This window comes from Xenopus laevis, chromosome 3S, assembly GCF_017654675.1.
Source record: "Xenopus laevis strain J_2021 chromosome 3S, Xenopus_laevis_v10.1, whole genome shotgun sequence".
NCBI classification, from domain to species: domain Eukaryota; kingdom Metazoa; phylum Chordata; class Amphibia; order Anura; family Pipidae; genus Xenopus; species Xenopus laevis.
In genome coordinates this window covers 110,692,236-110,710,074 of record NC_054376.1, presented here as the reverse complement: position 1 = coordinate 110,710,074, position 17,839 = coordinate 110,692,236, and the positions used below count along the sequence as shown (strand labels likewise).

General features: G+C 37.9%; 1 protein-coding gene across 1 annotated transcript in view; it reads right to left on the bottom strand.

The window, feature by feature from the left end:
• The window catches only part of slc22a4.S (solute carrier family 22 (organic cation/zwitterion transporter), member 4 S homeolog), a 36,834-nt gene that overhangs the window by 11,335 nt on the left and 7,660 nt on the right, over window positions 1–17,839 (bottom strand). Inside the window, exons 2-3 of the mRNA XM_018256199.2 lie at window positions 5,344–5,447; window positions 2,985–3,139 (exon numbers count right to left, since the gene is read on the bottom strand). Coding sequence (XP_018111688.1) covers window positions 2,985–3,139; window positions 5,344–5,447 — 259 coding nt within the window. The remainder of the gene's footprint in view (window positions 1–2,984; window positions 3,140–5,343; window positions 5,448–17,839) is intronic.

Sequence of the window (17,839 nt, the reverse complement as noted above, 5' to 3'; positions counted from 1 at the left end):
GAAAAGCTGAATTTTAATGAAAAAGCCGGCTATTTTGTTCAACCTCGGGAAATTTAAAAAGAGAAAAAGTGAAGAAACTGATTGTTCCGTGGTGTTTGCTGAAGAACCCTAGACTGATGCAGTTTTCTGCCGATAGGAGCACCACAACCCCGGGGTGTCAGGTAAGTAAATACAATCACTCGGGGGTCCCTATGTTTTGGCACCCCTGAGTGTAAATTAGATTACTTCTCCTTTAAAGCAGTTGTTCACCTTTTCAAACACCTTTTTCAATTCAGATATTTTTAGATTGTTCCCCAGAAATGAAGACTTTTTTTAATTACTTCCCATTATTTCTTTTTTACGGTTTTTCCAAAATCCCAAAAAGTTTAAAGTTGAATGTTCAAGTCTCTGTTGCTTCAATCTGGCAGCTCAGTAATTCAGGTGCAGACTCTGAACGGTTACAATTAGGGATGGGCGAATTTGACCCGTTTTGTCAAAAATTCGCCGCCGGGGAAATGTCGGCGACGCCCATTAAAGTATATGGGCGTCAAAAAAATGTCTTTTTATTTTGACGCACAACACCATACAAGTCTACGGGCGTCATTTTTTTGGCGAAACAAGGCGAAAAAATTCGCCCATCCCTAGATACAATTTTGCAACATTTAGTTGATACATTTCTCAGCAGCATCTCTGGAGTATTAGCAACTATTGTATCAATTCTAACAGCCGCCTGTAATGAAACCCAGAGATTCTGCTCAGCAGGGACAAAGATAAGAAATGTATCAACTAAATGTATCCATTTAGAACAGTTTACAGGGTCGGCGACCCCCCTCCCAGAGCTGCTTCAGAAGGTGAAAAATTTACACGTTGCACTTCAAAATTAGAAAAACGGTTACACATAGAAAACAGAAAGTCATTGGGAAAAGTCTTTATTTCTGGTGATCTATCTGAAACCAACTAGTTGTTTGAAGGTGAACCACCCTACTACAGGGCTCAGTTATAAATGCAAGTGCAAAGTATGTAAATTAAAATGTTATTCACAAAGGTCCCTGCGTTTATACACACTCTTCTGTACGTGTGTCTTGCACTAAAATATCAGTTACACCTAATAAGCTGCATTTGGTGCAAAGTACTGGCAACATGAAAACGACGGAGCCTTGAAATGAATACTTACCTTGAATTGATGTTACGGATGCAAAAGACTCCCTCGTAATGAACAGCAAGCTAATGTTGTTCCGTTGCAGAGCACCAATGTTGATACCAGATAGACTTTAGGTGCAATATCCCTGCCATTTATCAATGCAGACACTAATGCAGTGTCAATGATATTTAATATCCCTTTTTGGGGATGTAGGTTAGTGTACTCGAGGCTCTTGAAACCTTCCAAAAGCCTAAGGCTACAAATCACTTACTGCTGAAATGTATAGAACATTGATAATTGCCCCCCCCCCGGGTCACTCTATAGTGTTGCAAGGAAATGTAAAACGGAAGCAGTAGCATTCCATCATTTATTATGCTAAAAAATAATTGATTAATGTGAATGACCCTGGAGTCTCCAGTGTCTCCTTACAGTACATACAGATCCATACACATAAGCAATATGTTACTGCTAATAGCATCCTTTTCCAAATATCCAACCACAGCTGGAGTTCCATTTACTGGCTCCTACTTTCCTCTTGAAATGAAGCATTAGCATTTATGGCGCTTAGTAATGCAGCCCTTTCCTATATCTTTCTCCTCAGCTACAAATACACATAGGGGCACATTTACTTTTTACGTGAAGGATTAGAATAAAAAATACTTAGAATTTCGAAGTATTTTTTTGGCTACTTCGACCATCGAATTGGCTACTTCGACCTTCGACTACGACTTCGAACGAGTCGAACTAAAAATCGTTCGACTATTCGATAGTCGAAGTACTGTCTCTTTAAAAAAAACTTCGACCACCTTCTTCGCCACCTAAAACCTACCGAGCACCAATGTTAGCCTATGGGGAAGGTCCCCATAGGCTTTCCTACCAATTTGTGATCAATTAAAATCCTTTGAATCGTTCGATTCGAAGGATTTAATCGTTCAATCTACCGATTTTTCCTTTGACCGTTCGATCGCAGGAATTGCGGTAAATCCTTCGACTTCGATATTCAAAGTCGAAGGATTTAACTTCAATGGTCGAATATCGAGGGTTAATTAACCCTCGATATTCAACCAATAGTAAATGTGCCCCATAGTGTTCGTGACCACTGCATGATGTTTATGTTTTCTCGTTTTCCCAATGCGCAAGGCTGATCATAATTTTAAAAGAAATAAATACATTAATAGCAATAACACAAAAAATAAAAGCAGGCAGATAAATGGCATCTAGGTCATTTCTACACAAACAAATTCTCTTACTTTTTTACTAGTCAAATGTAAAACTTTTTTTTTAATATTACATTGTTGCTATTTCTAGATCACAACGTCATCTGATATTCTATTATTAACCAAGTCTACACATGTGGATCACCACAATAATAATGTTCACACTGGTAGGTTTTGTATTTAAAGGGCCAGAAATGTCAAAAAGTGAAAATATATATTTTTCCCACTATTTCAGCTTGAATGGCTGCCCGCATGGCCACTCAGCATATATGTGTTACAGAAGTCCATTTAAAGCAAAAACACGTTTTTACCAGTGCAAGGTAACAGTACATTATATTTAAAGGTATATAAAGAAATTTCATGTTTTGGTGTTCCTTTAGGCTACTGCCACACTGGGCTGTTTCTCAGTCTGTGCATAAGGGGAGACAGAGAAACAGCCTCTACCTTTGCATCTGCAGAACGTCTATTATTATTATAAATAGACGTTCTGCCCCCCCCCCTTTCCCCACAAAAATCGACAGATAGCCCCACCCCCTGTATCACAAACTGTTGAACTTGTGACATGACGTGTCTGTACATAATATAGTTACATACTTGTGGAAGTAAGAAATACAACTATATAATTGAGGGGAATGTATAATTCATACCTAATATAAAAGCTGCAACATAGTTGGAAATCTGGCCCATGCCAACAATGAGGAAGAGAATGGCAAACATTTCCCAGCTAGTAGAGAAGACCTGCACAATGCTGAAACCAGTCTGTATGGCCATGGTCACAAATAGAATCTTCTTTCTTCCAAAACTACAAATAGACGGAATAAGTAAGTGAAACAGTTATTAAATACTGATACTAATGACCTAAGATGCTAAGAAAATCATCACATTCAGCAACAGAGAGCTTAATATAATCTGCCAGAGACCCAAATCTCTTCCTATACAGAATACATTTTAATGAAAGGTTTTCAATGAACCAAGCTGCTGATTCTCAATATGATTATAAAGCCATATTGTCTGAGACTGCTGCCTTGTGCAGACACAACAGTATGAAGATATTATAAAATCTACACATCTGCCATAGAGTGCCACCTAGCTGAGAAGCAATATATGTGTATTTCAATTTACTGTATGGGGGTTATTTACTAAAGTTTGAATGCAAAAATCACGAAAGATTAGGGATTTTTTTAAATAAATACCGAGTTTTAAAAAAATCACACATTTTTCGGAATTTATTAAACCCCCGAGTATGGAAAAGTCAGATTCAGAAAATCCGGCATCTCGGACCTGTCGAGGTTGCATATAAGTCAATGGGAGAAGTCCCAGTGATTTTTTGATGTGCAATACCCCGAAGTTTTCAGGCAAAAATCTGAGTTTTCAGGTGAAAAATACGAAAAAATCTTGAAAATCGGATGAAACCCCCGAAAAAGTAGTGAAGATCAGATTTTATCCCGCAAACCAAATTTTCGGGAAAATGTAATAATAAATAAACATAAAAAACCTGAGCGGATTTGATCGGAGTTTGTAGCAGAAAATATTGAGATTAGGGATGCACCGAATCCACAATTTTGGATTCAGACAAACCCCCTAATCCTTCACAAGAGATTCGGCAGAATACCGAACCCTAATCATAATTTGCATATGCAAATTAGGGGTGGTCAGATGAAAATTTATACAAGCTTACTTGATTATACAGAAGTAAACCAATAAATATTCATATAAATGTGAGATCTTGTCAGTAACTGTGCATCATATTGGAAAAGTAAAGAGACTCTTTCTGTGCTTCTTTCCAGGTAAGTACCTGAGTCTCTGTTTGAAGCAGAGATAGTAACAGACGAGGGGTTCAGTAGGACTAGAATCAGTAATAAGTGGGGTCAATTGGAGGTTTTATATTTTAGTTTGGATCAAGAACAAGGTAATGTTTTATTATTACAGAGATATACGGAAATCTTTACTTTAAAAATTGGATTATTTGGATAAAATGAAGTCTTTGGGAGATGGCCTTTCTGTAATTCTGAGCTTTCTGGATAACAGGTTTCCAGATAATGGATCCTATACCTGTACTACAAAGAACATATCACACTATCTGCTGTTTATTGGCAACTATCAGTTCCAATTAGGGATGCACCGAATCCAAGATTCGGTTCGGGATTCGGCCAGGATTTGGCGTTTTTTCAGCATGATTCAGATTCATCCGAATCCTTCTGCCCAGCCAATCCGAATCTGCATATTCAAATTAGGGGCGTGGAGGGAAATCACTTGACTTTTTGTCACAAAACAAGGAATTAAAAAATGTTTTCCCCTTCCCACCCCTAATTTGCATATGCAAAGATTCGGCTGAATCTTTCACAAAGGATTCTGGGGTTCGTCCGAATCCAAAATAGTGGATTCAGTGCATCCCTAGTTCCAATACAGGTATCTACTATAAATATGTAAAATAAACCAATATGGACTCATGCAGCTTTATTAGGATCAAGCAAAAGCTACTGTTTTATTATAAAAAAATTCAATAAAATATAGAACTATTTGCTTAAAGAGCACATGTTGGGTAAAAATATTATCCCCAACCAAAGGTGCGGGCCAATAGAGCCTGACAGGGTTTAGCATTTTAAAAAAATAAACTACTGTTACCCCCAACCAGAGTGAGGGCTTCTCCTTTGGTTTATATTATCCCCACTTTTGGATGGGGATATTTTTGCCCAACGAGTGCCCTTTAAAAAGGAGTCTTTGGGAGATGGCCTTCTGTAATTAAGAGCTTCCTGGATTTCTGGAGAGCTTTTTGGGTAAAGTTCTCATACCTGTATTATGGGATATATTTATCATGCTGTGTAAAAAGTGGAGAGAAACATAACCAGTGATGTTACCCATAGTAACCAATCAGAATCAAAAATCAAATATTTGATTGGTTGCTATGAGCAATATCACCGGAAATTATTTACTCGACTTTTTAAGACCATGATAAATAGACCCCAATGTGCAGTTATGCAGGAAAAGGTTAGAAAGAAACATTACCTGTCTGATAGTTGACCAGAAACAAATGAGCCAAGGAGCACACCAACAAAAAATAATGATGTTGTTAATGGTCCCTTCCAGTCATTTTCACACACAATGTCCCACTGTAAATAAAGTTGCAAGATTTAAATGCAAGATTACTAAAAAAAAAAAATACCAACTAAAAACATTTTTTTGCAAAACTTTAAAGGGGTTATTAACCAAAACTCATTAATAAATTATTATTATTTTAATAAAACAAATTTGACCGTAAGCAGTGGATCTGTGTTTCCTGATTTTTAAAGCCGTACACCACCCCAGAGCTTGCCAATATCAGAAATCTGTAGTTTTATGGAGAATCCTGGCCTGTATAGACCATGAATCCAAAATTTTACTAATTTTAATTATACTTTAAACTGCAAGGGCAAACCACAGAGTAGTTCTGCTTTGACATTCAATGCCTATGACTCTTCTGGCTGTAGAAGCTCTGCAATGGCTTTTAAAACCTCCAGAAATCTCTATAAAAACACAATATATTTTTCTTAATATACTACAGGGTTCCCCAAAAACATTAGCACCATACAGAGGCCCAGGTCCAAGATCCTTATAAAATCGTTACATATCTAGGGCAACTGGAAGGCAGGCAAACCATATTGTTAGAGTCAAAGTTGACTCTAGGTTAGGAAGGCAAGCCTCAGAATCAGCGAGGTGCCTGGTCCCATAGGGGCAAGAAAAAAATGAATACATAAAAAAGCTTCTCAAATCAGGTATTATGAAAGTGTATGACTTGCTATTACCCATATGTACTCTAGACCAAACCCCTATCTACCTAAAACAAATGTTCTCATATTGATAAAAAGCCTATATAAAGCCTGTAGCAAGGACAAAAATTTGCCATTTCACTATTTAGTATAAGCCATGGAACCTGTCAAGGTTGTCTGCTATCCCAGTTGTTATTCCATCTAGTGATTTAACCTCTTTCTACTATGATAAAAGCAAATCTTGATCTCATGGGGCTAACTGTAGGTAAGCATGTTCATAAAATGACAATGTAAAACATACTGAACAAGGAAAATAATCTAAGCTCCATATTAATCATACAAAGAGGCACTAAACATAAACCTCATGTAAGAAACTTCTAAAAGAAAATCTTTGAACTCTGAAATTCAATGGAAAACAACTTATATCTTATCCAATGTGTACATTGCAAATAATTCACTCTACTGTGTAAAATCTGATCCTGGACCAACAAATGTACTACTAGTAGGAGCTACTTATGGCTACAAATGCCAAAAACATACCCTGCCATAGACAATATTGAGAGGCCTCTGCTAAACCACACTTAGGAGGTTATTTACAAAAACTCAAAAAAAAACCCCCACTTTTTCCAGTTCAGTTGTTTTAAGATTGTTCGCCATAAACAAAGACTTTTTTCAATTGCTTTCTATCTTATTTTATACAGTTTTCCCAATATTTAAGTTTAAAATGTAATGTTCCTGTATCTCGTGTTTCTGTCTGGCAACTCAGTGATTCAGGTGCAGATTCTGAACTGTTACAATTTGCTACATTTAGGGGCAGATTTACTAAGGTTTGAGTGAATTTTCGAAGTACAAAAGCTTGAATTTTGAAGTAATTTTTTGAATACTTCAACAATCGAATAGGATACAACGACTTCGAATTTACTTCGATTCGAAGTAAAAAACGTTCGACTATTTGATAATCGAAATACTGTCTCTTTAAACAAACTTCAACTTCAATACTTTGCCAACTAAAACCTGCCGAAGTGCTATGTTAGCCTATGGGGACCTTCCAGAGCAATTTTCTACGTTTTTTATATTCGAAGGAAAATCGTACGATCGTACGATAAAATCGTTTGAATCGTACGATTCGAAGTATGATCGTACTATCGTACTACGATCGGAATACGATCGTACGATGAATAAAATCCTCCGACTTCGACTGTCAGAGGATTCTATTCGATGGTCGAATTTCGAAATATTTTCCACTTCGAAATTCGACCCTTGATAAATCTGCCCCTTAGTTGATCCAATAAGTTGATACATTTTTCAGCAGTATCTGTAGAATATTAGCAACTATTGTATCAGCTGCCTTAAATGAAGTACAGGGATTCTGCTCAGCAGGGACAAAGATAACAAATGTATCAATTTAGAACAGTTAAAGGGGAACTCCACAAAAACATAACTTAAGCTTTTTGAAAAGTAAACATAATTTCAAGCAACGTTGCAATATACATCATTTAAAAAATATGCAGACTTTTCATGATTTTTTTATGGTTTCTGACAGTTTCCTAAGCCTAGCCTCCTGCTCTCCTGCTGATCTGTCTGAATACTTTGCTGAGCTGACTGACTACTGTTACTTTGTATCAACAGCCAGCTGTCCTCAGCCTGCATCCTCCAAACCCCACAATTCCCTGCACACGTGATTTCAATAAGGAACAGAACATCACAAAGCAATGCATTGTGGGTTATGTAGTTCCTGCATGCTGTCTGTAAGCTGTGGAGAAGTTGTTACAATTTGTAACATCAGTGTTTTAGTCCCTCCTTCCCTGCCAGGATTTCAAATGATGCAGAAAGAGAAGAACTGTTAAACAACTGGATTCAGCATAGAAAATGGCATTTATTCATACTTTTCGAAGAAACAGGTAACTGTGATGGATATTTTAGGGCTGTTTTATGTGGGAATCTTTATCAAATTTTGGTTTGGAAGCCGGAGTTCCCCTTTAAAGAGTCATCGACTCTTTAAAGGTGAACTCCGGCTCCCAGAGCTGCTTTAGAAGGTGAAAAATGAAACTTTACACTTCAATATTAGAAAAACGGTCACAAATAGAAAGTCATTGGAAAAAGTCACCAACTGAACTGAAAAAATAGTTTGAAGGTGAACAACCTCTTTAAAACAAATTTGATCAAACTCCCATCAACAAATTTTCCTTATCAATAAAATAACTCGAAAAATTTGGTGCCGTGAAAGACTTGATAAAATTGTGAAAAAATTTGAAATGTACCAATTGGATGTCCAAAAACTCAATTATCGTATGAAAACCAGCACAGAGCATGACACCTTCCAATTGTAAAAGGGACATTGACTTCTACATGGCCTTGACTGGTTTGAAATGGAGTATTTTTAGATTCTGACTTTTAGAAGCCTCGTGTATACTAAATCTTGGAAACTTCAAGTTTTTTTTTCCACGAAAAATTTGTTTTTCAGTAAACAACCCCTGTAGTGTCTTAGCACCAATTATCACTTTTTTTTTTACAAAAGAATTCTGCTTCAGCACCACTATTAACTGTGTTTTCCCGTAATCCCTTTAAGTTTTAGATTTACAAAATTGAATGAAAGGGGGTATTCCTTTTAAAACTCTAAGTAGGATGTTAAAGCACGGGGTAGGTACCACATCTTTTTGATGCCATCAAAATGATACTTTTTCCCCAAACTGCTTTACTAAACCATAGTACTTCCAATATCAGTTAAATAGGGAGATAGGAGACATTTGAATAAGACACTAATCAAAATAGAAGCAGAGACTAGTCACAGAGCCAGTCAAACAATACAATTGCAGCAGTGGAAATACTGATGGCTTGGGCGTTCCTGGACCTTTAATAAATTTAAAAAAATAAATGTAACCTCTATTGAAAGAACTAAAGAAAAAAACAAGTTTTTACTTGTTATTCTTGAAAAGGATTTTAGTATATTTTCAAATGTTTTCTGAGGAAAATCACTATCAGTGACTCACAGCATGCTTGTGTTTGAGGCAGGCAAAAGTTAGGTTGAGGAATATTAAACTAATTGAAACTGATTGCAATGTGGTTACCATTGGAGACTGCCGTTTTACAGTATAACATCTTTGTTCATAAATCAGTCCACTACCGTTAAATGGTAACCCTTAGAGGCACATTAAATAAACCCTCGAATTCGACCCTCGAAGTTACATCCTTCGAATTCGAAGGATCTAGTGCAAATCCTTCGATTGATCGATCGAAGTAAAAATCGATTTTAAGCGATCGAACGAAGGGAAGGTCCCAATAGGCTAACATTGTACCTCGGTAGGTTTAAACTGCCGAAGTATGTAGTCAAAGTATTTTTTAAAGAGACAGTACTTCGACTATCGAATGGTTGAGCAGTCAAACGATTTTTAGTTCGAATCGAAGTCGAAGGTCGTAGTAGCCTATTTGATGGTCGAAGTACCCAAAAAACCACTTTGAAATTCAACGTTTTTTTCATTCGAATCCTTCACTCGAACTTAGTAAATGTGCCCCTTAGTCTTATATAAAAATTTGCTCGCACTTGGCATTCCACATAGCAAAGGATTACCTGCAAAAAAGAACTTGCTTGACAAAATCAAAAGGTCAATGCTCAACTGGGGCTTATGCTGAATATACAGGAGTTAAATGCAACATTTGTGCTGTGCTTATGGCCTTATGAGATTAACATTTCAGACAGAATTCCATGCGTTCTTTGGTCACTTAATAAAACGAAATCTGCAACACATACATTTTGATCCATAATATGAGCTACAATACTGTACTTTTCCTAGAACTCCATTCTTAATTGTAGAAACTGCAGATATGGGTGTTGTAGATGTATGTTATACACACTGGTATTAGCTGCTATCAAAGCAAAATAACTATACACAAAGCTAAGGGAGTCACAAATAGTTTTAGTAGCACAGACTCTGTACACTTTTTTCGGGACAATGTGCTGACATAGTAAATTTACTAGATAAAGCTTTTTGGGCTACTGTGCTGAGCCTTTTTCTTAAGGACAGAGAAACACAGTTCTGCTAAAATAAACAGGGTGATTGGGAGGCATGGGATCTGCCCCATGGAGGAAAAAATGGTTAAAAAGTAACATGTTGTATTGGCAGATTCAACTTGCTCACGGTGGGCAAGAATCATATATACCTAGTGGAGGATCCTATAGGAAGAGGAGTATATAAATCCAGAGGGGATAACATTAATCTTAGGAATAACGTATATTAAAGTACTGTTTCTCCAGGCAGCACAGACACTTCTAGAATCGGTGTCTTGTTAACTTTTCCTAATGTCTTGTTAAATGTTATAGAAGAGTGGCTGGCCATATATAAGGAATACTAAAATAATTAGAAGTGGTATACAGGACACTCTGGTTGCTGGATCCTTAAAAATGTATATAAACAAAACATGCCACATACAAAGAAATGGGATTTTACAAGTAATAAAGAAATTTTAGGGCAAGATCATGCGTGTCATTTTTAAGTTGTGTTTTTAAAAACGAGTGGCGAGCGTAAATACGCCAATGAATCCACACACGCATGATAATATGAGTTTTTCAGCCCGTAGTTTTCTTTTCCCAACATGCATTTCTGTTTTTTCTCGTCCACCACAATTGCGCTCAGAAGAATTTTAGTAAACTTTTCCAACAAAAAAACCAAGTGGAAAACAATCGACATGCAGAATGTAGCCGTAGTGTTCGTCAATACGCGACGTAATAATTATGTCACCAGCATACAACGCCGTAAATACGTATATGTGAAATCCATCTTGCGAGAGTTTGGTCACCATGTTGAAAATACGCAGCGTATTTCAGCGAACTGTATTTCCAAACCTGCACACAGAGTTCAATAATATGGAATTTCCTTGGCGTATTGACGTTTCTTGGCGTCTTGTGGCGGATGTTGGCTCGCAATCGCCCTGTGGGATTTGCTATAGTCTGTATTCAATTATTTTCAATAGGGCTTCATTTCGTACACTTCGATGTACGTTTTTAAAAACACAATGTAAAAACGCGTGTGACCTTGCCCTTAGTTGCTACAATTTCAGAATACATATAAACAAAAAATGCTGATTTAGTGTACACATTCTGTGTCCCTCCTCAAAACTGAAACTTTTAATTGTTAAAACAAAGAAGTGATTATTGTAACACTTCCACTGATTCAACTAACAGAATAATTCCAACTGACTCTCAAATCAGAGTCCTGCAGCGGCTGGGTAAGCACAAAATAGCAGGTAACCTGCAAGTTGCAGGTAGGACTTTTGGATTCCGATATAGATACAGGTCTGCAGATGAGGTTGCGGGTCTTATCTACAACAAGTTTTACTCCTTTACACATTTTTAAAAATATTTTTCTGCCCACCCACTTCTGATGATGTCACTTCCGGATTACAGCAACAACAATCCTGTTTAATGGTGTTTAGCTGGTTGTGGATCGGATTGCGGGTCTGGCCAGTTTAAATGCGGGATGCAGGTCCAGGTCTCAAAAATTGGTCCCCAGCAGGTCTCCATCTCAAATATGCAATATAGTCACTGTTGAACTGGGGTTTTTGGGACCAACAGAGAGCTCACCCCCATGACCCGCTTTCAACTAATTCAATATTTTGGATATCAGTTTGCATTTAAAACTTTAGATGCCATATAATTCTTTATTTGAGACTAATGCCATACAGTATTTTTATGCTGCGTTTCCCCTCAGCAGCGTAATTACGCCAAAAATGCATTCACATTGAAAAAAAGCCAAATTGCAAACACTAGAAGTCAGGTAACTGGAGTGGGACTCACCAAAATGTACCGACACCTAAAAACTTTAACTACAAGCACTGAAAATAATCAAATCAGTTTTGAAGGAACAGAAACATAGAAAGCGGAAAGTGTCTTTAAAAAAGGAGAAAAGGTGCAGGATACATAATGGATAACAGATAAGTGCTGAAGAATCCCATTGTATGCTACAGAGCTTATGTGTTATCTACTGTGTAACCTGTGGCTTTTCTCTTTTTTCAGCTTTGAATGTCTGCCCCATGGCTGCATGGCAGCTTGTTTATATAAACTATTGTTGAGTTTTTGAAGCAAACACATCAGTTTTTAAGAACAATACTTTTAATAAATTTTGGCTTGTGGTTAATTTTGGATTTGTTCTTAAATTAGAATGCAATCAAAACCTTTAAAAAAAAAAACCCTACCCTCCTTCCCCCCAGCCTACCTGGTACCCAGGGCAAATGCCCCTAACTTTTTACTTATCCCATCGTAAGGATTCTGCCCTCAGAAGTTCACGGCAGCCATCTTCTTTTCTTCGGTAAACTTTGGAAGCAGATCAGAATTTCGGAGCAAGCGCAGTTGGAGTAATCTTCCTGTCCTGAACGACAGCTCATGCGCCGAAAGTCTTGAGAATTTCTGAAAAAATTCGGTCTGCTTGCGAAAAGAAGATGGCTGCCCCATGAGGACAGAATCTGCACAGAGGGGTAAGTAAAAAGTTAGGGGCATTTGCCCCGGGTACCAGGTAGGCTGGGGGGGTGGAGGAGGGTCTACGTAGGGTTGGGGGGTAGGGGGTTTTTAAAGTTTGGGTTGAATTCTTCTTTAACTTCTTTCAATCAACATAGAAAATACATTAGTATATCAAAGGAACATTAACCCCAAAAAAAAAAAAGCATTTTAAAGTTATTAACATATCATTTACGGTCAGCATGAATTGGTAAAAGCTGTGTGTTTGCTTCAGAAACTCTACTATAGTTTATGTAAACAAGCTGCTGTGTAGCAATGGGGGCAGCCATTCAAGCTGGAAAAAAGGAGAAAAGACACAGGGTTACACAGCCCATAACAGAAACCCCCTCTATCTGCTGAGTATCCTGTGCCTTTTCTTTTTTTTTCCAGCATAGATGGCTGCCCCATGGCTACACAGCAGCTTGTTTATATGAACTATATTAGTCTTTATGATGCAAACACACTAGTTTTACCAGTGCAGAGCGACAGTACATTTTATTTTAATTACTTTGATAAAATTTCAGTTTTTAGTGTTATTGTTCCTTTGAAAACAGAGTCGGAGTCAGAGGTACCATAAACTGAGGGTGTTGGAGCTGAGGGTGAAGGATTTATGTACTGAGTCCACAGCCCTGTTACTTTCTACTAGTCCAAGTAGAATTTGAGGTATACACAATGCAGGGGCCAATAAATCTCAGTACTGATACCTTTTAAAACGTACACAATGTATGGAATCACAGCAGACAGAATTTCATGTGGGGGGCCACACAATTGGGGGGGTCGCAGATTGCTGTGCCAGATGCAACCCGCGAGCCGCCAGTTGTACAGCACTGTGCTAGGCTATTAGAATCTTTCTAAAGAACAAAAAATGTATATGTTGTTAAGAGTCCTGCACGGAACCAATTTGTAACCCGTACCAGGATCCGTAACCTGCGTACTTACCAGCTTGAACCCGCTACCTGACCAGCAAGTACCTTATCTGCAACCCGATCCGCTGAGCATCAAGAAACAGGAAGTGCTGACATTGTAAACTGGAAGTGACATCATTACAAGTAGGCGTGATCAGAAAAAAAAGGGAGTGAAACAGGAAGTGATGTAATTGTAAACCGGAAGTGAAATTAGAAGAAGGATTGATCAGATAAAAAGGAGTAAAACAACCTGTAAAACGCCCGACCCGCAAACCCGGAGAACCGCCGACCCGCATCTATAACCTCTCTCGAAATTTCTACCTGCAACCCGCAGGGTACTGCAGGTTTTTCCGCAGTACCAGAATTGCTGCAGGACTCTTATCTGTTGTCTCCTGTCACTAATATACTGTAGCTTGTGCTAGGCAAAGGGAATTGCATAGAGTTTCAGAAGCACAGACCCTGCACAAGACATTTCTTTAGGAAACCGTGCTTTTAATAAGTTTGCAAGCATGCAAAAACAACCTTCAAACTTAGGTCTTTTCTATGTGTAATTAAATCATTTATATTTTTGTATCGCCCAATAGGATATTAAATGCTTTGTTGCAGTGCATTAATCAGGTTCCAGAAAAAAAAAGTTTTATAAAGACTGCAAGACCAGTTTTATCTGCTTTTCTCTTTTCAAGAAGGAAACCTATGGAAAAACACACAAATGCAATTTCCTACGCTTTTTTTTTTTTAATTTACAAGCAACCTGTACCCACTGATAACTTGCTCATTATGGCAGAGTAATGCAGACTTGTGAACTTTAACCAAACCTTGGATCATGATCTTCACTAATCATTAAGAAGAACCTTGCCAGAAAAACATATCACAGCCAAAGGAGCTTTAATGAGGAAATCTTATAAACAAGCCAAAGGATAAAAAAAACATGAAAAATAACGGGATTTTCTTTAAAAATGTATTATATAAGTACCCTTATTGCTATTTAATAAAAAAAGATATATATTATGATATTTATGATATATATTATGATGAGTGTACTTCTGGATAACCATCTTTGCAGTATATTGCATATATGCAACAACACTCAAATCCTAAATATTACCATGTACTTTGCACTAAATACATTTGGTTTGCCAGAAAAGATACTGGGGCTCATTTATCAACACTGGGCAAATTTGTACATGAGCAGTTACCTATATCAACCAATCAGTTATTAGCTTTTTAAAGCCAGCTGCAAGTAGAACAATGAATGCCGCAATCGGATTGGTTGCCACGGATTACTGCCCAGTTTTGATAAATGACACCCCCCATTGTTGAAGATGCAAAATGCCCAAAGCAAAATAAATCTATAAAAAGGAGACATAAACTGCAGCTGGGAAAGCATGATACTCCTACAGGTATGGGACCTGTTATCCAGAATGCTTGGGACCTGGGGCTTTCTAGATAACAGATCTTTCCATAATTTGGATCCTCATTTCTTAATTGTAGTAGAAAATCATGCAAACATAACGTAAACCCAATAAGCTGGTTCTGCTTCCAATAGGGATTGATTGTATCTTAGTTAGAAGTACAAGCTACTGTTTTATTATTACAGAGAAAAAGGAAATAATTTTTTTAAATGTGGATTCTTTGGATAGAATGAAGTCTATGGGAGATGGTCTTTCCATAATTTAGAGGGTTTTTTTTATTACGGGTTGAATTCTCCATTAAGTGACAATTGTTACCTTCAATTGTCCTGTTGGGGAGGGGGATTTGACATCACTACAACTTGCAGTGTAGTAGAAAAAAAGAGACAGAGCACAAGGCAGAGGAGTCATGGGAAAGTGTGAAAAAATAGCCTCACATCTAGGGGCCTATTTATGAAGCCTCACATATTTCTGGTCGAGTTTTTAAGGGGAAAAATGCAAATTTTTTGAGAAAAGAAACTAATTTTTCGAGACTTATTATGCGCTAAAGCTGCTAAAGATCCAAACTAGAAAATAATCCATCTTAAACCTGTAAAAGTCAATAGCAGATGTCCCTTTTACAATTGGAAGATGTTTTTGCATGATTCGAATTGTCACGCGATTTTGTAGAGACTTTTCGCACACATACAATTTTTGTTCGGATTTGTTAGTAAATTTAGCCAAATCATGCTTGGGAGTTAGGTCAAATTTTTATAATACTGAGATAAATTTAAATTTGATTAAATACCCCCCTGTCAAAATCAAATATAAATATATTTACATTTTAGCCGCCGGCTAAAATGTAAATCGCCGGCGGGATTCGTTTTACGAAGTCGCCCGAAGATGCTCATGAGGAAACTTCGGGTGACTTCGGAAAATGAATTGCTCCGAGTGCCATCCTGTCTGCGATTTGCATTTTAGCCGGCGGGAAGGCAGAAGAAGACCCGAAGAAGAGGAGATATGTTGCCGGGCAACTAATCTCCCCGAATCTCCCTGAACCTAAAGATTATCTTGGTACTCTATAGCCCTCAATGTTGCATATTCAAGTGAATGAGAAGCAGTCTGCAGCAGGTAGCTGTGTATGTTTTGATATCACTATTCTCTCAGGTAGGAGTTTGACTATTTAAACTCCCCCATCGCCTGTAGCCCAATCATATGAATAAAACGTTTGCAAGTGCTCCTCACCTGACAGCATCTGCCATAGGTAGAACACCCATGGGCTATTAGATTTAAGTTCAGAATCAGACTATGTCTTGGGAAAAAACATTTTTTTTTACAAAATGCATCAGACCCTTCAAGGGTGTCTTCAGGAGTTACCCAATGAATGCATATGGATGTACAGTAATTGCAATGGGGTGGAGGAATTATTATTGCTACCACACATAGAAATGAGCACGCTGGTGGTGTGCAGAAAGAGTTCTGCACAATAAAGTTGCTAACAGTAACATAGTGCAAGCAGAAATACATGCAAAATGTGCAAGGAGGGGATTTCTGGTTGCTCTTGAGAACTGATTTGCTATGCATCTAGATATTCTAGCAGAATGTTGATAGTCTGAGGAGTCAAATCTGTAAACTAGCCTACACTGAACATGTGAAATCTATTGCTGAATTCCCTGTGCAATTCCCTGTGCTGCTGGCAGGACTTCATGTCACTTCTTGAGAAGAGAACACATGCTCATAATTAGTTGTCTTTTTTATTGCAAGAAACATTAATGTTGTAATTTGGATTAAGAAACCTTCATTTTGAAAAGCAAATAAATAATGAACGTATGAAGGAACACCACACGTTTCACACCTTGTTCTGACAGGCTGGAAGCTAAATGCTGGTGTTACTCATCTTTTAAGAAGGAAAGCTACCGACGCATTTTATTGCAAATTTATTAGCCACAATAGTGCAAGCTATAACACTATATTTATTCTGCAGAATGCTTTACCATACCTGAGTAAACAGCTTTAGAAGCTCTCTCTGTTTAGGATAGCAGCTGCCATATTAGCTTGGTGTGACATCCCTTCCTGTCTGAGTCTCTCCCTGCTGGCTCATAGCTCTGGGGTCAGATTACAGCAGGGAGAGGGAGAGGAGCAAACTGAGCATGCTCAAGCCCTAGCCCTGGAGGTTTAAGCTGAAAACAGGAAGTCTGATACAGAAGCCCATGTGTACACAATAGAAGAACAGAAATACAGTGTTTCTTTTGACAGAGGATTTAGAGCAGCATTATTTTGAGGGTTTACTGGTATATTTATATAGACCTTTCTTGTCAAGCTTAATTAATTTTAGGCTTTCCTTTTCCTTTACTGAACATCATTTTCATCCTAAATAACAACAGGAATGTAGAGGGTACTGCCGGGTAAGAAAGCAGAGCAGTGGGTGTTGCATGCAGAGCTATCAAACCTCGGCCTCAACTGGAGGCAAATGGGCATCTGTTGGGGCACATCTTCACACTGCTATGTCCTGTGATGTGATGGCCACAGAACTTTTTGATGGTTTCAATCTTCCACTCTTGCATAAGTCAACAAGTGCGCAATTGTGGGCACTGCAGTGTTTCCAACCAACCAGTTAAGTTCCAATCATTTGGTTGCAGAAATTCTGTGGAATCCGTGAGGAGGCTGAAGGGCAAATAGGTGCAGAGTATGGTAAGGGTACAGGTCCAGTGCGATTTTGGAGGATGGCCTTTTGGAGTATGGTGGCCCCCCAGCAAATCACCTTGAATGGCATGATAGTTAAATTAAGCCTGTCATTAAAGGAACAGTAAAGGTCAAGATTCTCTTTTCCCTCAAATTTAATATGAAATGCCAAGGCTATTATGAGGATGTGAAAAATGAACTATACTGCTTGAAGTGGCTGGTTACATTTGGGACTGTACCTTAGGAACTTTCAGTTATTAAAATGCCAATTGATTTTCTGGTTATAGTGTCAAC